This window comes from Balaenoptera physalus (assembly GCF_965194825.1).
Source record: "Balaenoptera physalus genome assembly, chromosome: 12".
Taxonomy (NCBI): Eukaryota; Metazoa; Chordata; class Mammalia; order Artiodactyla; family Balaenopteridae; genus Balaenoptera; species Balaenoptera physalus.
In genome coordinates, this window is record NC_138897.1 from 54528024 (window position 1) to 54551026 (window position 23003).

General features: G+C 36.3%; 1 protein-coding gene across 6 annotated transcripts in view; it reads left to right on the forward strand.

The window, feature by feature from the left end:
* Nucleotides 1–23003, forward strand: part of SS18 (SS18 subunit of BAF chromatin remodeling complex) — an 81906-nt gene that overhangs the window by 50383 nt on the left and 8520 nt on the right. For 2 of the 6 annotated variants that reach the window (XM_082416197.1, XM_082416195.1), the window contains exons 6-10: nt 9632–9799; nt 10464–10568; nt 13429–13521; nt 14234–14356; nt 16660–16793. In XM_082416197.1, the coding sequence (XP_082272323.1) occupies nt 9632–9799; nt 10464–10568; nt 13429–13521; nt 14234–14356; nt 16660–16793 (623 nt within the window). The remainder of the gene's footprint in view (nt 1–9631; nt 9800–10463; nt 10569–13428; nt 13522–14233; nt 14357–16659; nt 16794–23003) is intronic. The other 4 variants (XM_082416193.1, XM_082416192.1, XM_082416194.1 and 1 more) reach the window with 4 other exon arrangements.

A 23003-nucleotide genomic window follows, 5' to 3' on the forward strand; every position in this document is an offset into this window, starting at 1 on the left:
ATTTCACAAGTTCCAGGTATGGTATATAATTCTTCAGACTTGGATCCAAGTCTTGGCCCCATAGATTACCATGTGTGGGATCTTTGACTAACTTACTCAATTTCTTTAAGTAAAATTAAGTGAGATGATGGCATTTAAAAATCCTAATTCGGTAATTGTATAGTTTACATAAAATCAGTTAGAAAAAACAAGGTGTTTTTTTTTTTTTTTGTAATAAAAACTCGAGATCAGTTTATTGGCTATTGTCTTTTTTAACCATAAGATCTAATTTATTTCTGGCTTTAATTTTGTTTGAATAGTATTAAGAAAGTTTTGATTCATTTAGCTAATAAGTTGCAAGTGATAATGATCTGATCTAGAGGCTTGGCATTAGAGTAGTGGGAAATTTTTCTTTCAGTACCTTTATTATTGTAAATATGAAGGGCAGAAAGTATGTATTACCATAGCCAGGACTGTTATATTTACTCTTATTATACAGTGGTTTATTATCTGATCAGAGCTGTACACATCTTTGGGTTAGTAGCTACTGTTATTATCCTCATTCCGTGCATGAGGAAACACATCCTTTGGAAATACAGGCAGGCCTGCTGTTGCGAAGTTCTGATATGCATGAACTTCTGTTACCACAATTTAGTTAAATAACACCTGTTGCCAAACAACATGGTTCAGAGTTCACTTACCATGGTGTATTAACCGTGAGTAGTTGCATAAAGCACAGACTTGGCTGCTGTCTCCTCAGTCCACAAATCACTGTATTTATGAGTATCATGATTGATGACCATTCACGTCACTTTCAGATTCTGTCAGTGATTGATCACTTTGCATCCATCAGTTACACACATAACAGCACAGCATGGAGTTGTGTTGCTTCCTTGGCTCCCAGAGATATATGTTATTTTATAAAAATAGATAATTCAAAGAGGGCCTTGGCCAACAAAGATAAAAGTCTAACAAAGAAATGAAAAGTAATACTGTGGGAAATAAATCCAAGTCCTTTGTAAGTAGAATTACAGAAGGAATTGCTGACCTTGGGAATGTTGACACTGCTGCCATTTGAGAGACTCTAGATCTGCATTGCAGGTCCTCAGTGAAGGTGAACTTGCTGATGTAAATGAGGATACTGGGGCTGTGATGAAAGAACGAAGATGTCCCAGAGAAAGCGAGACTAGCAAAATATTTTGTATTAAGGAAAGTCTTGGAGACATTTCATAACATTGAAAGCACAAAGGATAAAACGTTGGAAGTTGATCTGTACTCTTTTTTTAAAATTTATTTATTTTTGGCTGCGTTGGGTCTTCGTTGCTGCACGTGGGCTTTCTCTAGTTGCAGTGGGCAGGGGCTACTTTTCGTTGTGGTGCACAGGCTTCTCATTGCGGTGGCTTCTCTGGTTACGGAGCACAGGCTCTAGGCGCGTGGCCTTCAGTAGTTGCAGCACGCGGGCTCAGTAGTTGTGGCTCACGGGCTCTAGAGTGCAGGCTCAGTAGTTGTGGTGCACGGGCTTAGATGTTCTGCAGCATGCGGGATCGTCCTGGACCAGGGATTGAACCCTTGTCCCTTGCATTGGCAGGCGGATTCTTAACCACTGCGCCACCAGGGAAGCCCTGGAAGTTGGTCTATACTTAAAAAGGACTATGCCAATTTACCAAGCTATAGAAAAGACGCTAGTTCCAAATCATCAGTTACATCATGACAGTTTGGAGCTAGCATCTTTTCGAACTAAAGATGGGAAGATACTAAATCATGTTTGTATACTGACAGGAATGATCCATTGGAGAGAGGAGAATTGATGCTGCAAGAGAGTGAGGAAAGGGACAATTGCAGGAGCAATGTATTTGAGCTGCTGGGAGGAGATTGAGGTCAAAGTCCCCAAGACTTCCATCACCTCTGAGTCTAGCCAACTGCAGAGTTACAGGGAACAGTCCCCAAGATTGGCTTCATATCTGACAGAAGTTACAAGTCTAGGGTTCCCAAAACTACTCTCAAGTTCAGTGATTTGCTGGAAAGACTCACAGAACTCACTAAAAGTTGTTATACTTAGAGTTACGATTTATTACAGTGAAAGGATACAGATTAACATCAGCCAAGGGAAAAATCCAGAAGACATATGAATGCAGAGTTTCTTTCCTCATGCAGTCAGGTTGCTTTGCTCTCCTGGTCCAGTGTGTGACAGTACACACAGAGTATTGCTAACCAGGGGAATTCACCCGAGCCTCCCTCAATGTTCAGAGTTTATATTGGGGCTCCATTATGTAGATTTGATTGATTGGTTGATTGATTGATTGATTGCTCACGGTGTCTATCTCAGTCTCCAGTCTCTGGTCCCTCTGGGCATGATCCAAAGCTCCCGCCAACCAGGTTCAGGAGCTTTAGGAATCCTCAGTTTAATAAATTTAGTAAATCTTCAATATAAAAAAGCACTGTGATATTATACTGAATTTCAGGTACAACATAGAATATCTACAAATGAAAGATTTCAAATATTTTATTCCATAGAAATATCATGTGTACCTGCATAGTGGATTTGAATGAGTAAGAATTGTGCATACACTCATCTTTCTTCACTGTTAAAATTGGTAAATCAACAGTGGTAATATCGCAAGTTTCTTTTTGTTACAGTTTAGGTATACACAACCATTACATTGTAGTTCAGACTAGATGCTTTGTTTAAACATTTGATCATTATTCCTATATTGGATGGGTTTTTCAAGATTGTAATCTTTCCCCCACTGAATGACATTTTTCTGGTTATAAAATATTTAATATGAAAAATTTGGAAAAGAAGGAGAAGCATAGAGCATAAAATAAAATCACCTGTATAATCTTGCACTGTAAGTTTTACATTACTCCACAGACAGGGTACAGTCCACTTATGGATAGTAAGTAACCTGTACTTAGGCTCTTTGTAGCAGCAGTTTGAGTACCTGTAATTACATAATTATTTGTAAATATCTGTTTAATTATTTTTCCCTAGACTCTTCAAGTTCTGTGAATTCAGGAACTGTGTCATGTTTTGTTCACTGTTTTATCCTATTTGTTAACTGATAGATTAGCTAGATTTCCCGCTGCTGTAACAAATTAGAGAACTAGCATCCTTGTCTGTTGTATTGTCATCCATTGGCTGTCATTCCACGAATGAACCAAAGAAGGAACCTGTCAGGTACTGTCAGAGAAAACAGATGATTGTCAGTTATACCAAAACCTTTCAGGTTTGGGAGACAGAATCCAGATGAATTTCTATTCAACAGATTATAAACTTAGTTTCATTATGACTCATTTTTAAATATTTTTTATTTTGAAATAATTATAGGTTTACGGGAAGTTGCAGAGGTAATACAGAGAGATCCTGTGTATCCTCCTTGCAGTCATCTTTAAGCCCTGGCAACCACTGTTGCTCTTCTCTTCATTTCTATTATTTTGTCATTTTCAGAATGCTACATAAATGGTATCATGCAGTGTGCAGCCTTTTGAGATTGGCTTTTTTTACTCAGCATGATTAATATTTATTCAACTTGTTGCATGTATCAGTTGTTCATTCCTTTTTGTTGCTGAGTAGTATTCCCTGTTATGGCTGTACCACAGTTTGTTTAACCATTCATCTATTGAGGGACATTTCAGTTTCCAGTTTTTGGCTTTTACAAATAAAGATGCTCTGAACAGTCGTGTACATGATAATGTTTTTGTTTGGACATTAGTTTTCATTTCTCTGGGATAAATAACCAGGAGTGCTATTGCTGGGTCATATGATAAGTTATATATTCAGTTTTTTTAGAAACTGCCGAAGTGATCACCAAAGTAACTACCATTTTACCATCCCACCAGCAATGTGTGAGAGATCTGCTTTCTCCAAGTCCTTGCCAGCATTTGGTATTGTCAGTTTTTTTCTTTTTTATCTTGGCTGTTCTAAACGTGTGTAGTAGACTGCATCTCCTTGTGGTCCTAATTTGCATCTCCCCAATGGCTGCTGATACTGAACATCTTTTCATGTGCTTATTTGCCATCTCTATATCCTCTTCAGTGAAATGTCTCTTCGTGTCTTTTGCCCGTTTTCTAGTTGAATTATTTTTTAACTGTCTATCTGCCCATCCATCTACTCATCCATTAATAGCATCTTCTTTTTCAAAATGCATTTCAGAGTAACTCGCAGATTATTAGTACACTTTACCCATGAATACTTTAGTCTGTGTATCATTAGAGCTCAACGTTTAAAAATTTTTCTTTTTTCTTTTAATCGTTTTTTCTTTAGGTAATATTTACACGCAATGAAGTGCACCAATCTTAAGTGTATCATTCACTGGGTTTTGACGTATTTGTAACATTTACTCCTTGGGATTCATTTTATAGCTAACATCCTAGGTGCCCTTATGGGATGCAGTTCTAATCCAGTTTAACCATTTTGCATGAACTATAATCTGGCTGCTTTTATGGTAAAAGGGGACAATTGGTTACTTTTTTTCCATTACACCTCTGGCTCAGTGTGTGATCCTAAGACTACCGGGATCGGAATCATCTGGGGTAGTTGTTAAAACAAGATTTGTCTGCTCCACCCCATACCTGCTAAATCAGAATCTCTAGGGGTAAATTTTAGAAATTACATTTTACAAACATTCCAAGTTCATACTTATTTACAGTCCATTCCCTCAGAAGTTTTTTCTAGGCAGGATCATTTCTTCTGTACCTGATGGTTCATAACTTTTCAGCTTTCATGCTAAGTGACACAAAGCTATATGTTCTAATATAGCCCATCTCCATGGCTTTCTACTTGGCCAAGATAGGACCTTACTTTCACAACAGATTGTCACTTGTGTCCCATAAATCTAGAGCTTTTGGAATGCCTTTCAGTCTACAATAGATGTTTAACAGTGACTTTGTTTTCGAATTAATATTATTGTATAGTATAGTTGAAACTATTAAGAGAAGTTGGCTAAGAAATTGCCTAGCTTTTTACTTTGCTGGATTTATTAAGCCACGACACATCCCTTTTCCAATTTTCAATCACCAGAAAACTGAATACATAATCTAATTCTCAGACTAGTTTGTAGAGATGTCTGTGATTTAGGATTATGCCCTTGAGAATCCAGGACTTCTTAACTCAGCACTATTGACATTTTGAGCCGCATAATTCTTTGTTGTCGGGGCCTGTCCTGTGCATCGTGAGATATTTAGCAGTATTTCTGTCCTGTACCCACTAGGTGACAGTAGCAACCCCCTACACCACTTGCGACAACCAAAAATGGCTCCAAACTTTACTGAATGTCCCCTGGGGACAAAATCACCCACAGTTGAAAATCACAGCCTTAAGAAATAGTTACTGTAAGGAAGTACATGTAAGGATGGTCTGTGCTACTGAAGAAACTAACAATAACAAAAGTTATTGATTGATACTATTATGTTTCAGTACTTTTTAATACTTTCATGAGATTTCTCTAAAAACTTCATGTTATGAAAAGTTTGTATCTCTTAATGAACTGTTCTTTTTACTAGATAAAATCTATCATGGTTCTAATTCTTCATTGATTTCTAGGAAATTCAGCTAAGTTTGTACTAGTTAACAGTGACTTTACTAAGCTGCTGGGATTTTCTTAGTTACTTGGCTCATGTTCTTTTATCCTTGGTGTTATATCTAAATGTCTTATTGTGAACTGCTTAAAACTCTTGATGAGGACAGATGTACGTTTTTGGTAAGTAAAGAATCCTATTCGCTTTAAGTGGCTATTTAATAGGTGGGTGAGCTAATTGAATTTACTGGAATACAGGGATTTTTTTTCTTGCAAATAAACCATTAGTAATACATTCAAATGAGAGCTGTAAGTGGTTTAGTTTGAGACTGAATGGTTAAGGAACAAGTAGTAAAATGTGAGCAGTAGATGATGAAATATGGACAAGAAAATAGGCTTGGAGTAGGTATTATCTACGTGGTTTCGTGGTCACTATAACAGAGATAATTGATGAAGTGAAGAAACTTCTTGTATTCTAGGATTTTATTATTAGAGTGATGATGTTACATAGAACTGTTTTCCTGGGAGATATTACATGGGAGAAGTATGATTTGACTTCGAAGAAGAGGTACACATAATGGTTAAGAGCATGGCTTTAGAGTTCTCACCACCGTTTCCTAGCTATGCAACTTTAGGTAAGGTTCTTAATGCTTGTATGCCTTAAGTTTTCTTACTTGTAAAGTGAAGTTGATAACAATACTACATGTTTCATAGGGTTTGAGGAGAATAATAATAGACATAAAGCTCTTAACTTGGGCTTCCCTGGTGGCGCAGTGGTTAAGAATCCGCCTGCCAGTGCAGGGGACACGGGTTCGAGCCCTGGTCCGGGAAGATCCCACATGCCACGGAGCAGCTAAGCCCGTGCGCCACAACTACTGAGCCTGCGCTCTAGAGCCCGTGAGCCACAACTACTGAGCCCATGTGCCACAACTACTGAAGCCTGCGCGCCTAGAGCCCGTGCTCCGCAACAAGGAAAAAAAAAAAGCTCTTAGCTTAATGCTTGGCCCGTAATAAGTGCTCATTAACTGTTAGCTGTCATTTTTAACCTTCACTTAAAATAATTCATAGATTAATGGCATGATTTACAGAGTTTTAGTGTATTGGTTTGCATCTCAAGATATGAATATATATGCATGTATGTATATATTTATATGTATATAGAATTTTTAAAATTATGTAGTTATAAATTCTTCACAGATTATTTAAACCTTATTTTTTTAAATTAATTTATTTTATTTTATTTTTGGCTGCGTTGGGTCTCCGTTGCTGTGCAAAGCTTATTGTTATCTTTATAGTTGAGTCTTAAAAAAATTCTTTTTTGAACGAGTAACTTGAGACAAAACTACGTATTAACTGTCTCATTGGAGCAAAGAATTCCAATAATGTAAAATATGGTGATTTGGGAATATTTTACATGTGTTTAAGATATAGGACATTGTTTCCATAGAATATCTGTTAGGGTGTGAAGCTCAAAATGGAAAGAAATAATGTGGTGATGTACATTTGTTACATGTCCTTTTAAAACACTTTTACAAAAGCATATTATAGATAATTAAGACATTAGTAGGATCTTTGTATCACACTTTTTAGTTCATCTTAGCATCAGAATGATTTATGTAAAAGATAAAGAGTAACTTTTAAGCATACAGTAATGTGTGAGGTCACGGTTTGTAGAAAGTGATTTTAATAGACTTATTTTATAATCTTCACTCTGTAGCACAAATTTTTAGAACTTATTTTGGGGGTAACCTTTTGAGATTTATGTCTCTTATTTCCATTAGTATCGCAAGGGATAACATACATTTATTTGCCAGTGTAGCATATTTCATTATCATAAGAAAAATAATATGCTTCCTAAACAATCAGAATTGAAGTCGTAATTTTTTTTTAATGGATAAGCCTTCAAGGGAAAAGATGAAAAGTACCATGTTTTAGCAGTGCTCTCCTCCTCCATTCTCTGCCGTTTTAGGCTTGATCTTGAATGATGTCAGGGATCCTTAGAGGGAGAGAAGTGACAGAGAATAAAAGAAGGGTGGTAATTGAGCTCTTTGGGATTGGAAGTGCTGACAGTCCCCAAAGATAAAGCACAAGTGGCATGGTCTTTTCTGTCTAGGGCTTAAAACTAGAATTACTTTTCTCCTTTACAGCAGAGCTTGGAATTTTGTTGTTATTGTATCCTTTTGGATTTTCCCCCAGCTATTGTGTTTTTGCTTTCTTTCTCCTTTATTTTTAATTTTGCTTCCAGTGCATGTTATATGCTTTAATTTTATAGTTATCTTCTGTTAAGACAAGAGGTCTTTAATCAGTGATGGAGAAGAAAGACAAGGCAAAACCTTCATTTACTAAAAATGAATTCTATAAATGGCCAATCATGCTGCCTACTATATTATGAATGCTAGTATTCAGTACTTTATTATATACAGAATACATTTTAAAAATTGTAACCTCAGTTAAAGTAGTTAGTGTTTTGGAACTTTTTAAATTGCGTAATTTGTTTCTGAACTACTACATTTGCTATAGCTTCAGTAGAGGCAGTGAAGAACAGTAGAATAAATGTGCTTTTGAAATCAAACTTGAGTTTTGCCTGATTCCCAGTTGATATCTATTAGCTTATATGATCTTGATCTTTGGATTCTTTGGCTAAAAACTTGAAAATTAGGATCCTTACCTTTGGTAGTTGTTAGTGATTTACATTAAATAAGTGTGAAAGCGTGTCTGGTAGTGTTAAGTGCATTCTGTGTCAGGTTCTCTTCCCCTCCACTCTCCACTGAGCCACCTTATCCCTACTATTAAGAGTTTATTGTTGAAAAAAAAAGTCCCAGAGTAACCTTTGAAAGGTTTATATTTATGACAAAATTAGAAGGAAAAAGGAATTTGAAAAGAAGTAGAAGAACAGAAGAAGGCAAGTAGGAGAAAAAGTTAGCTCTGATAAAATGCTTCTTTAGATAACCAGTTCTTCAAACCGGAGAAGAGTGAGTTCTTTCTGCTTACATTGTTGCTGCTGTTGTAGGTCAGCAACATATTTATAGAGGTGGGAATGTTTTGTTTTGAATGTTTATATAAATAATGAGCTTTTGGCTCATCTGGGCAGTTTTGCCTGTAAAAGTTTTCTAGTTCTTTGCCTTTTGTACTTTCTTCTTAAATTTTCCCCGAGTCAGTAAAGGGGGGGAGTATGTAGCTATTTAGGCAGTAAACTGGGGGATGACTCATACGTACTCGTCAGGCAGTAATGGTTATAGTGGTAGAATGATGAGCTCCCCACGCCATGACTTAGCCTGGTGAGCCTCTGGGGAGCTGCGTACATGTTTACATGACAACACAGAACTTGATGGCCATTGTTCATTGTATCACGTGATATATTTTTACTGTTGCCAGTGTGGTAACTGTAGCAGTGGTAGTTGGGCTACCTCGATGTTACTCGCTTTGGAAACCGCAGAGTTCTGATTTCTAAGTCTATGGCTTATTGTAGTTCTCTGCCTAGGTGTTTTTGATTGTGTATGTGTGTGTTGGAGCTTATTAAGAAGCATTGTATAGCCTTTTGATTTCAGGAAGACCTTTTTAGTTTATAAATCTTAAAGTTGGAAAAAGGAAAGAAGACCCTTAAATTTTTGTGTTTGTAGTTTCCCTGTCTACCATTATATAATGACTGGGCATTGCAAAAGGAAAAAAAAAAATGGATACACTGAAATTAGATTTCTTTCCATTAGTTCGACTACTGATTTGCTGTGTGATTTTGTGGTTTACTTTGTTTTGGCATATTTTCTTATGTAGCATAAGGATTCTGTCTTTCCTAGAAAAATTGCATAGATAAATACTATATAGTACATAATAAAAAAATATATACATTCAGGATGTTCATATATCGTATCCACTCTGTTTTTTTAGAAATTGTTACAGTATTCCTCCAGTGGAATTCGAATCAGCTACCATGGATTACTTGTTTTCCCTTGTTTGCAGATTATTTTAGGCATGGGAACTGTAGTTCAAAGATTTGTTTTTATTACTTGAAGTCAGTTTATCTTGCAATAAGTTATATAGTTTAGGGATTATATGATAACAAAAGATTTTTGTATTTCTCTTAAGATGTTAAAATTATATGCAAAAAATTACGTGCATAATGTTTTGTCTGTTTTCAGGTCCAATGATGCACCAGCAGCCTCCTTCTCAGCAGTACAACATGCCTCAGGGAGGTGGGCAGCATTACCAAGGCCAGCAGCCGCCTATGGGAATGATGGGTCAAGTTAACCAGGGCAACCATATGATGGCACAGAGACAGATTCCTCCCTATAGGCCACCGCAACAGGGTACGATTCCATTTGGAAAGTTTTTAACAGTAGTCGAAAGGCTTTAAATTTTAATGAACTTTTCATACAGGCAAAGTCAGAGCTTTTTGTTTCTTGATTTTTAAAAATCATATTTTATTATTTTTCTTAAAAGGCAGTGGGTATAGCAGGTACAAAGGGTCACAGAAAGTGGATATGAACTTCCTGGTTTATAGCCTTCTTTTACTTACTCTTTTCTGGGAAAAGTTTACGTCAAAATTTTATATCAAAAGCTTACTAATTTACAGCAGAAAATACTGTTTTATTTTTGAGAGGTTACTAAATATATGGTCAGAAACAAACCCTAATTTATTTCAAACTGCTCTAATATCAAAATAAAAAGGAAATTAATTTTCTTCCAGTTTGAATCTCTTTTTAGGAAGTTAATGTTTGTTTTTTTGAGTTGGTATTGTTTGATATTGCATGTATGGTCTTAACATTAATTTTTGTGAAATGTGGTGTGTGGTGTTGCTGTGTGTTTATGTATGTGTGTATATACGAATAGTCAAAAGTATCTGAAATGCCAAAGCATGGGAGGGGAACCTACAGCTGAGAAATCATCTCTCATAACACCAGATTAGACGGAAAGCCTTTGAATGACCTGGAGAACAAATTATTTACATCTTGACTGGTTGTGGTTTTTCAGGCCCACCACAGCAGTACTCAGGCCAGGAAGACTATTATGGGGACCAGTACAGTCATGGTGGACAAGGTCCTCCAGAAGGCATGAACCAGCAATATTACCCTGATGGTAATCTCTCCTAATGTTAACTTTCCCATTTTCTATCCCTGCCCAGTATTAATGTGGGTAGCTACTCAAAACATTCTAATCAGAATGAAGAAACTAACAATGTGTTTCTTCCAAATTTAGAAACACTTCAGTAATCTAAAGCATCAATGGTAGCATTAGTTTATAATCTATTTTAAAGTATATTTTGTTTGGTTATTCCATATTAGTACCATCAGGAATCATGTTCTGTCATTGGAATCCTTTCTTATATGAAAGAGGATCCTTTTATATTTGGAATTGTTCATTTGAACCAAAGCAAGTGTTACTGATTTACTTTTTTAAATAAAAGCTTTATTGAGGTAATTCATATACCGTAAAGTTCACCCACTGGTTTACTTTTATGCATTGTATAAATATGAAGAGAATATAGTTTTGAATATTCTTCCAAATTTCATCACGTTAGTTAATGTTGCATATGTCTCAAAGAACAGAACTATGTTTATATACATTAGCATTTGTACTTGAGAAAGATTTTAGAGACTGAATCATATCCATAATATAGCTGTTTATAATAGAGTTAGTAGAATAGAAAGGCATTTGGAAACCAGATTTTAACTTTAGTTATTTAGTTTAATGGTATGTTTATTTTTTAGTGGGAAGGTGGCTTGTGAAAAAGTGGTCAGTAAAAGATGTACTGTGCTTAGTAGTAATACAAGCATACAAGCAGGCTTTCATCATACAGTTCTTTGTTTTCCTGTATGTTTGAAAACTTTATGATACAATGTTGAAGAAAAAATAATACAAACATATAAAATTGATCAAATAGAGGTGGTTAGATTTTTCTTGTTTGGAAGGACTTGCCAAAATCTTCATTTATATTAAGCTCCCTTGATGTATTTAAGGTAAACTACCTAACAGAAAACTTGGGCAAACTAAGAACTTCAAGCTAAAGTGTTGGGACCATTTGACTAGAAGCTAATGTAAGCTAGCAAGAAGATATAATTTGGTGTATTTAAAAAATAATTTTGTCCACCACTTTTTATCAGTGTATAAAGCATAAGTGGTATAAGGACGTTGGTTTTTTCCTGCAAAGATTCTGCTTACACAGGCAGAGCACTCACTCACCTGTAGAATTTTGCACACAAAATATATGTTTGTTAGTGGCAGTGATATGTATGGATAATTCTGGTTAGAAAACAACATTTTTTTAAAATGTTTTACTTGCCCTGAATTATTTAGAATGTTGGATTTTTTTTTCTTTTTCCTCTCACATGTAGACATTATATTAAGTTTTTTTTTTAATGAAAAACTTTAGTTACATTTATAGACTATAGATATTTTAAAGAAATGAACTCTAGGTTGTTAAATATTATACATTAGGAAGTCTGCTGAAAATAAATGATTGTTTTGTTTAATTTTAAAAATACATTTTAAGTAATTGAGTTGAACTTAACACTGTTATTTTGGTCCTGAGTATTTCCTGAAATGTGAAATTTGTATTGTTATAAATATGAACTTTCTATTCAAAATAGAGATGTTATTTTTGTAAATAGCAGAACTTTAAGGTTGCTATAAATAATTCATTTTATTACATAATGGAATTTTAAAATTTCAGTGGTATCAGTTTTGAATAGCTGTGTATTAATATATTTGTCTGACATTTACATAGAGTATTTATTCCATTTATAACAACAATTAATTTTCTTAAACAGCATTGGATATTTTGTTATTATGTTCAGATACTATGTCAATAAATATGTAGATTAGGGGTTGGCAAACTTTTTTCTGTAAAGGGCCAGGAAATATTTTCGTCTTTGCAAATCATGTGGTCGCAGTCTAAACTACTGAACTCTTGTGGTAGCATGAAAACAGCTATAGAAAATATGAATGGATATGACTGTGTTCCAGTGAAACTTTCTTTACAAAAACAGGCCACTGGCTGTGTTTAGACTGCAGACCATAGTTTGCCAATCCATAATATAGATATTTATGAGGTGGTTTGGGAACATTGGAATACTAGAGCAACGAGTATTACATTTATTCATAACTATATTCCTCCTTACTTAATTAGGTATTTTTCTAAAATTTAGTTCAGATTTTAGCTAACTGAAAAGTTATTTCCTGCGATTTCTTTGAGCAGCTTAGTTAAAAGGACTAGAGTATTGATTTCATTAAAAGTCTAGTCATCTTGCAGGTGTAAATTTATCGTGCCTTAAAATTAAAGGTGTACTCTAGCACTTAACACAGTATTAATTTTATGAAGGTGTGTGTTTGTGATACTCTAGAAATATTTTCTAAAGGCTCCTAGAATGGCAGGATTAAGCAATATATTTTTGCATCTGAAAATACTTTGAGATACATATACTTTAAGCAAGTTAAAAGAAAATGTGAAAAATTTGTTTCAGTTTCTTTTAGGGGAAAAAGACTTATGGAGCTCTTTTATATTTTGCATTGTTTTAGCATATGCTGTGGAATTGGCGACCAGCAGAACAGGTGTTTGACAAAATATAATTGCTTCCTTTGTTCGTTCTAATTTAATTCAAGTTATTTACATGTGAAAGTCCTAAATGCTTTCATTTTCTTTTTTTTTTTTTTAAATTGAAGATAAAGTTTTTTTTCCCTCCTTGATGAGGATTATCAGAGTTAAGACTAAGTGTAATGTTTCTAAAACTGTTTTTTTGCTTAAAAAAAAAATTGCACGTTATCTCAATATGAAAACAGTCACATTTGGTAAATATTTGGCTAATGCAATTGAAATTATTTTTTATGTATTTCCATTTCTTTTTCTTTTTTTCAATTTTATCTGAAAGTTTAAATATATTTAGGGTTTTCACTCAGTGGCCATTAACGTTTCTTCCTGTCTCTTGTCGAATTGATGTAGGTCATAATGATTACGGTTATCAGCAACCGTCGTATCCTGAACAAGGCTACGATAGGCCTTATGAGGATTCCTCACAACATTACTACGAAGGAGGTATCTATATACCTTCACACACATACACATATATATCCCCTTCTACAGGAACGAAAATTCTTGCATAAGACAACTTCTACCCACGCAAAGCTCTCGTAGAATACTAGTTGCTGGCTGTCTTGAAAGTCGCAGGGAGCCTAGAACAATCAAAATAATTTCCTTACAAATATTTAAAATGTATAACCATGACTTGCCATTTCTAACAACAATAAAAAGACTAAAACATTTTAAAATAATTTTTTCCTCAGTGGAAATTTTCTATTTGAACATAAATCCATCAATCCAATTTTTTTTTTCTTGTGTGTGTTTACATATGTATAATTTTACATATAAGTTTAGTGCCTTTAGGAAACAGCTTGCTGATCTTGTGTAGCTAGTGTGTGCTCTTGTAGCTGTCTTTAATTTTGTCTTTTTTATTTTATTTAGCATAGTCATGATCTTATGACTGTGATGTTCCAGTAAATGTAATGCTCGTATGGCAGAGACGCTGAAAATGCTGCAGTTCAACCTTGCACAATTGGCTTTAACTGCAGTTTGTTTGGCCGAAATCCTTCTGTTTGGTTTGAGTTTTTTCTTTGTTTTGTTAACTTTTAAAAATCAATATGGCATTTTATTTTGTTCTTGTGTTGTTGGCTATGCATCTTAGAGGAAAAAAGTTAATTAAGCAAACTTCTCAGTTTTTTTTTTTTCCTCTTCTCCAATTATCCTGTAGGGAATTCACAGTATGGCCAACAGCAAGATGCTTACCAAGGACCACCTCCCCAACAGGGATATCCACCCCAGCAGCAGCAGTACCCAGGGCAGCAGGGATATCCAGGACAGCAGCAGGGCTACGGTAATGGCTTACTGCAATTTATTCTTGTCACCAAAAAATGTGATGATTACTCTTTCATAATATGGAAGTGGATATTTAATGTTTATTTTTCTAAGAATTATTTTTGAAAATTCACAGTTTTAGCTTAGCCTGTTACTGGAGTGTTTATATTCGAAGTGTTGTTCTTAAACTAGTAATCCATTTAAAAAGAAACATAAACTAGAGATGGTTCATTGACCAAAGGTACGGTATGTAGTCACTCAAAGTGGAATCCTTAATGAATTCTTAAACCTATTTGGCATCCACAACCAGCCAATAGCTTTCTATGTGCTTGGAAAACTGACGAGTTGGGTGATTATTAACAACATCTACATAATCCGCTTGGCAAATTTGTTTCTAAAACTAATGACTGTTACCATGAAAAGTAACATTGATCTTTTACTGTACAAGTGAGATCTATTTGGAATGCGTAAAGAAAATGTCTTTGTCGTTCTCTGTTAAAATAGCAGTATACACATTCATAGGAGTATATTTATTGCAGGTATGTATCTTACACTTTGGGAGAAGTATAGCCATCTTTTCTTATTATATACTCACTATAATGTCTACTAGTTGGCTATCTGACTATTAGATAGGGAGGGGGGGAATAATGCAGACCTGATATCTCAGTCTTAAATTTTCGGCTTCTATAATAACTACTTTAGATATAGGAAAATATGATTCCTACGATAGGAGAAGTAGCTGCTTAATCTGACATCATCTCTTGCTAACATGGCCTCTTTTTTTAACATTAGTAATGTCTTATTATTTTTATTCATTGGTTTAAACTCTGCTGTTATTATGGGCACTTCTTTCCACCTGTGATAGCAAATCTAAGAACCAGGATCAGGCTGAAATTCTCTTGCACCTTCGACAGAAGCACTGGAATTCAGCCAGGTATTGGGTGTCAGGAATTTTCCCCAAAATGATCAGTTCTGGTTCCCAAATTCCAACTATGACTTTAGAAATGTTCCATGTATTTCTTGTCTTTACAAAGGGACTTTCTTGCTCCTCTCAAATGGCATTTCCATTTCATGACCATTAAATATTTGTACATTGAATAAATAGAGTATTCTGGTTTTATTGTGTTTGCATGAAAACAAATATTATGTGGATCAGTCAGGTAAGTTTATTGATTTAAGAGAAATATTATTTTCAGTGGAAAGAGAGAATAAAAGAAATTTAGTGATTTTGGCTTAAGTAGTTAAATGCTGTTTTGTCAGACATCGTTGGGCACCCTAAAGGAGACATTCCCATTTTGCTTATCTATAGGTTTCAGCTGTCAGACTTGCTTCTAATAAAAAATACAGAGTTTTAATAATTGGATGCATAATAACTAACTAAACAAAATAATAGACTGGTGGAATTTAAGCTTGAAAATTTCTTGTTCTCTTTAACATCTTTCTCTGCAGTGTTTTTTTATGACAGGATTTGAATGGCTGTGATAGAAAACATTTAAGTATCAAAGCTTTTCAGCTTATGCTTTATAAATCATTCTTTACAATAGACAGGAGTAGAGTTTATGAAATAGACGTATTTGTTTGGCAAGCCAAATTAGTCCCTTGTCATCTCTGGAAGTTGAAATCATTCTTTATATGGGTTAAGTATTAAAGGTGATGGGTACACAGAGTGTAACTTTTGAATCATGTTTTTTCCACATACAGCCTGTGGCTTTTCAAGTCTTCTTTAGTTTCTGTTTGAAAATATTGTGATAATGAGTTTGTCAGTGCGGAACATAAAGCTTTCTTTTGATGATTGCAAATGCAAATCTAGAATTTACATGTAAAATCATTCTTTGTGATTCTTTTAGTTATTGCAAGTATAAATCTTAGAGTTATACAGCTGTAACTATCACTGATTTCCAAACTTTATTCAGAAATTACTTCAGTATTTCAATTTGAGTCTGCTCCTTGCCTTTTCTTTTCACCGCTTGCTTATTATACTGGTTAACTTCCTAGTAGAGGTATTGATGAATTTCCTTAACATCATGGAGTTAACCTGCTTTACAACTCCTGAGTCTCTTTTACTCATTTTGACATATAAAATCTTAATGGCTAACACATAGCACAAGTTATACTGAATCAGAGCATCTTGATACATGGTAGTGTCCTTAACAGTAGTTTTACTTCTTATAACTTTTGGAATGTATTTCAAAACGCATTCAAGAAAAATCGAGATACCAGACTGCAAGGGAATATGGTAACACCTAATCTTAAACCGCTTCTGCAATTCTAGGGACTTACTGTTTTTCTTCTGGGCTCTTGTGTGTGCTGATTATTTTACAGGTCCTTCGCAGGGTGGTCCAGGTCCACAGTACCCTAACTACCCGCAGGGGCAAGGGCAGCAGTACGGAGGTTACAGACCAGCCCAGCCTGGGCCACCCCAGCCCCCACAGCAGAGGCCTTATGGGTATGACCAGGTGAGTTACCCGGGCAGCCGGGACTGCCCTGTTGTTTGCTCACTCTCGATTAGGTTGCACGTTTCTCAGCTGAAGATTCATTTTTCCCGCCTCTTGTTTATAGTGTTAACCGAAAAAAAGTGGTTACTTACTCTTGAGTCTTCTTCATAGAACGCTGACACAGTTAATCATCGTTGCTGTAGCCTACGAAACATGGTGTATCTCTGAGCGCCAGCATTCGTTCATGTTCGTTCATTCATAGTTTCTCCCTGGGCTTTACCCCCCAGGCATACTTCCCCTTCGCTATCCCAAACGTTATTCCATGTTCTGAAGCCCTTAATTTCTCTGATATCCCTCACGTTTACTGTTCAAGACTCTTCTTTGACCTGTTGAAATGTGGAGTCCATCTGAGGCAGTGCTCTTCCTGGCTCTCGTCTGCACTCCAGCATGTGCACCCCACTCCCCTCACATGCACGATATCCCTTCTCTTTAAGCTCACACTCACCACCTGTCTCTGTTGCCTCCTTCCATACACATATCCATTATCTCAGATATTAATCATCTTTCTTTCTCCCGTTATCTTCCCTTCTACTACCTTCAGATATCTATAGGTGTATCTCATCCTAAGATGACTGTATTCTCTTGAACCTAGTGTTACCTTCTTTTTATCAGTAAATTTCTCAGACTTAATAATCTGTGCCACAGTCATTGTTCTGTGAATCTTCTCATACATACTCTAAATTATTATTAAAATGATTTATTATGTTGGCAGGTTTTTTTTAATTGATTTCAGGTTTGTCTGATGACTTTCTAGTGAGGAGAATCTGATCTCTTCACCGCTTAAGCTACCTAAAATAGGTTACTTTTTAATGTTAGGGTTCCAGGACCAGTGGGGATGATCTGGTTTGAGAAACAACGCGTATGCAGTGCTGATTAGACTCTAAGGCATAAGCAGCTCGCTCATCGACGCTCTCTTAAGTCTACAACCCCCTGTACTGACACGTTCTAGTTAAGTGGAAAAAATAAACGAGATATAAGAGGCTTAAAATTATGGACAGGACTTCCCTGGTGGCACAGTGGTTAAGAATCTGCCTGCCAGTGCAGGGGACACGGATTTGAGCCCTGGTCCGGGAAGATCACACATGCCGCGGAGCAGCTAAGCCCGTGCGCCACAGTTGCTGAGCCCTTGTACTGCAACTACTGAAGCCTGCACGCCTAGAGCCCGTGCTCTGCAACAAGAGAAGCCACTGCAATGAGAAGCCTGCCCACCATAACGAAGAGTAGCCCCCGCTCGCCGCAACTAGAGAAAGCCTGTGCACAGCAACGGAGACCCAATGCAGCCAAACATAAATTAATTAATTTAATAAAAAAAAAAAGTATGGACAGATAAGTAATACTAAGAAAAATACACTAGAACTAAATCAAAGGATTAGGCAGAAGTTTTATCTAAATTTTAAAAGTAAAATAAGTGTTGACTAGTGAGTATCTAAGGACAAGATCCCTGAGCAGATAAAACGTAGGCTCCTTCACATCCACAGGTTAACTGTTGAAAAGTGGTCCTTTACTCCCTAATTCAACAAATATTTATTAATTTTCTGTGTGTGCTGGATACTATATTATGTCCTAGATGAGTAAAACAGACCTGGTCCTTATGGCTCATGGAGCAACTATCTGGATCTTCCTTGACTTCACTGTAGCATTTGACACCTGTTCCTGTCTTCATTCTTAAGTGGTCTTCTTTAGCGTCTATATTACTGTACTATTTTGTTCCTCTTACATTTTCAGTGATTCCTCCTTTATTTTTTTACTTGTTTCTCATCTTTCTTTTCCCCAGATATCAATCCTTGGCTTAGTGTTTTTCCCAGTCTCTATATTCACCCTGTCTTACATTTTCAGTATCCTTAGCCTACTCTTCTCAACCCAACTTCAGCTCCATTTTTCCAGCTGTGAGCAGAACATCTCTCTTTGGATGTCTTGTCATTTTCCTCAGCTTCATCATTTTCTCTCTAAATCAACATATTTCTGAGTCTCCCAAACTTAACATCATTCCTTAAGCAAATGTTTCTCGAGCAACATTTATATGCCAAGTACCTAAGACGGGGCTATATTGGGAAATAAGATCGACATGGACTCTGCCTTTGTGAACTTGAGTCTTGGTGGGAACAGACAAGTAAGCAGATGATACGATATAGTGTGAGAAGTACTTGGATGAGGAGAGGCAAGATTTTTGTGGAAGGGAGCTCCTAACCCAGACATGTGTTCCTTGGGAAGTATTATATAAGTGCGAGAGCCCAAGGATGAGTAGGTACTAGCCAGCTGGTTGTGGAGGAGAGAAGGATATTCTGGTCAGAAAGAAGTGCACCCACAAAGGACTCGTGTTAAGATGTGTGGCTCAGTAAAGCAGGAGTGTAGGGAAGAAGAGGCAAGAGCGGAGAGATGAATTGGGGCGAGATTAGGAGGGCTCTTATAAACCATGTTGGGGAACTTGGGCTTTATCCTGATAACAATGTGGAGCCTTTAAAGTGTTTTAAATGATGTAGCTAAAGTATATAGCAGTGGCTGGCATATATGATAGATATATAATATGTTTCTTCTTTTATCATGATAATTATTCCACCCTTTAAAGTTCTCAGGAATTTTGGGACTATACAGTAGAAAAAGACCCATGATGTTGGGGTAGTTGCCAGACACATCTTCTTCCCCATTGGAAAAGGCTATGAGGAGGGGACCATTCTAGCTACTCTAGTGTTAGTAGCCTCCCCACATTTATCTCATGGATCCCCCCAACCCAAACACCTGTTGGTTTCTTCGTTTTAGGGAAAGTAGTTCAACACTTGAAGAGAGTTAAGGCAATGGAAAAGAAATCTAATTATAGTGGTGTTTAGGCAGGTGACTCTTGTAGCAGTATGCAGGATGAATTAAAAGAGGGGCATTGGGAGAGAACCCTGTTAGGGGCTGCGGACCCCCCTCTCCCCCCGCCCCCCCGCCCTGGGTCAGTCTTTCCATCTCCGTGAACAGCAGCTCAGTTTTCCACTTCCTCAGGCGGAAAACCCGGAGTCATCCTAGACTCCCTTCTTTTTGCAAATCAAACGTCTAGTCAGCCAGCAAATCTCATCCCCTCTTCCTTCAAAATACATGCCGTATCTATAGTCATTTTTCACAACTTCCTGCCCTTACCCAAGTCACAGTCATAACTCTCACTCATCTGGACTGTTGCACTGTCCTCCTTCCTGGTCTTCCTGCTTCCTCCTGGCTCCTCTACAGGATGTGCTCCTCACAGGACCTACAGTGATCTTTTAAAAACGTCAGTCAGATTAGGCCACCCCTCTGCACATAACCGTGTTTCGACTTCATTCCCACCCAGAGTAATATAATGGCCTAGAAGGCCCTGCTCAGCTCATGTCCCCAGCACCTACCCCACCACCTCACCTCTGTATTTATAGCCGCCCTCATTCATTCTGCTTCAGTCACACTGGCCTGTTTCCAGCATGTTTCTCCCTCAGAACCTTTGTATTTACCGCTCCCTCTTCTGTTGTGTCTTTATTTGCAGTCAGTTCAAAATATTTTCTGATTTCGCTTTTGATTTCATCTTTGACCCAAGAGTTATTTAGAAGTGTATAGTTTTTGAATATTTGGGGATTTTCCAGATAGTTTTCAGTTACCGATTTCCCATTTAATTTCATCATCTTGATAGAACATACTTGATATGACTTGAATTCTTCTGCATTTATTGAGACTTCTCTTATGGCTCAGAATATGGTCTGTGGGGATGTTCTGTAAATGTCAGTTAGATCAAGCTGCTTGATAGTGGTGTTCAAGTCTCCTATGACTTAGCTGATTTTCTGTTCTATTAGTTATTGAGAAAGGGATATTAAATATTAAATCTCTGGCTATATCTGTGTGTTTGTCTATATTTTCTTGCAGTTCTATTCATTTTTGCTTCATGTATTTTAATGTGACTTTTTAAAAAATTTTTATTTATTTATTTGGCTGCGTTGGGTCTTCGTTGCTGCGCACAGGCTCTCTCCAGTTGCGGCAAGCAGGGGCCACTCCTCGCTGCGGTACACGGGCTTCTCGTTGCGGTGACCTCTCTTGTTGCAGAGCACGGGCTCTAGGCGTGAGGGCTTCAGCAGTTGTGGCACATGGGCTCAGTAGCTATGGCTCGCGGGCTGTAGAGCGCAGGCTCAGTAGTTGTGGCGCACAGGCTTAGTTGCTCCACGGCATGTGGGATCTTCCCGGACCAGGGCTCCAACCCTTGTCTCCTGCATTGGCAGGCGGATTCTTAACCACTGCACCACCGGGGAAGTCCCAGTGCTACATTTTTTAAGGTGCATATGTTTTGGGGATCTTTATGTCTTGATTAATTTTCTCCTGTATCATTATGTAATAACTCTCTTTATCCCTGGTAATATTGTTTGCTCTGAAATCTGTTTGTCTAATAGTAATATCATTTTCTTTGGATTAGTACTAGAATGATAATATATTTTTAATCTTTTTTATTTTTAACACATTTGTATTTTTATGTTTAAATTGTTTCTTGAAGGCAGCGTATACTTAGGACTTGGGTTTTTTTGGTTTTTTTTTTTTTTACCCAATCTATCTCTGCCTTTTAATGGAGGGGGTTTGAACATTATGTTTAATGTGAATATGGATAATGGTTTAAGTCTGTCATCTTGATATTTTTTCCTATTTGTCCCTTCTGTTCTTTGTCCTTTTTCCTCATTTTCTATCTTATTTTGAATTTTTTTCTGTTTTTAAAAAATCGTTTTTAAGACATAATTCACATACCATTCATCATTTTAAGATGTACCATTGTTTGTTTGTTTGTTTTTTAAGTATGTTTATTTCCCTCCAAACACCCAGCCCTAGGAAATAGCTGATTTACTTTTTGTCTGTATGGATTTTCCTATTCTGAGCATTTAGGCTAAGTGGAGTCATGCATATGTGGTGTTTGTGATTGGCTGCTTTCACTTAGTATAATGTTTTCAGGGTTCATCCATATTGTATCATGTATCAGTACCTTTAAGTGATATTATACCATTTCATATAAAGTATAATAGTTTACTTTCATTTCTTCTCAACCTTTGTGTTATTGTTATAATTTCCACTTCTACATATGTTACAAACCTCATAGTATGTGGAATTAGTTTTGTTTAAAATATCAATTATCCTTTAAAGATACTTAAATGATTAGAAAAGAGTCACATATTTACTAATGTATTTACTGTTTCTTGTACTTTTCATTCCTATGATAAATCCATATTTCCATCTGGTATCATTTTCTTTTGCCAGAAGGATTTCCTTTTAAGATTTCTTGTAATGCAGGTCTTCTGGTGATAAACTGTTAGTGTATTTTTTTTTTTTCTGACTGTTCTTAAGATTTTTCCCCTTATCAAATTATTTGAGTATTTTCTTATGCTTGGGGTTTGTATAGCTTCTTGAATTTGTGACTTTATGGTTTTCATCAAATTTGGAAAAATTCTGACCAAATATTTTTCCTTTCTCTACACCTGTACCCCTCTCTCTCTTCCCCAGACTCCAGTTACATGTGTATTTGACCGCTTAGAGTTGTGCCATAATTCAGTGATCCTCTGTTTATTTAATTTTTTAATTCTTTTTTTTCTCTCTGTTTCATTTTGGGTAGTTTCTGTAGCTGTGTTTTGAAGTCCACTAATCTTTTCTTGTTCATTGTCTTACCAGCTTTTAATCCACTCCCAGATGTGTCTCATTGCAGACATTGTATTTCTCATCTCCAGGAGTTTGATATGGGTCTTTTTCATATCTCCCATGTCTCTGCCTCAAGTTTTGAACATGAGGAATATAAGTACGTTAACTGCTTTAATATCCTTTTCTGGTAATTCTAACATCTGGGCCAGTTCTGATCTACTGTTTTTTTTCCCTCCTCGCTTTGGGTCATATTTTCCTCATCCTTTCCATGTGCAGTGATCTTTGATTAAATGCCAGAAATTGCAAATATTACTTTTACGTTGTTGAGTGATGGATATATTTGTATTCCTACAAACATTTTTGAGTTTTGTTTTGGGATGCAGTTTAGTAATTTGAAAACAGCTTGCTCTTTTGGGGATTGCTTTTAAGATTTGTTAGGCAGGACCAGACAGTGTTTAGTCCTGGGCTAAATATCCCCACTAGTAAGTTAAGACCCTTTTGGGTACTCAACCCAATGCCCTGGAATTATGAGGTTTTCCACTCTGGCTGGTGGGAATAAACACT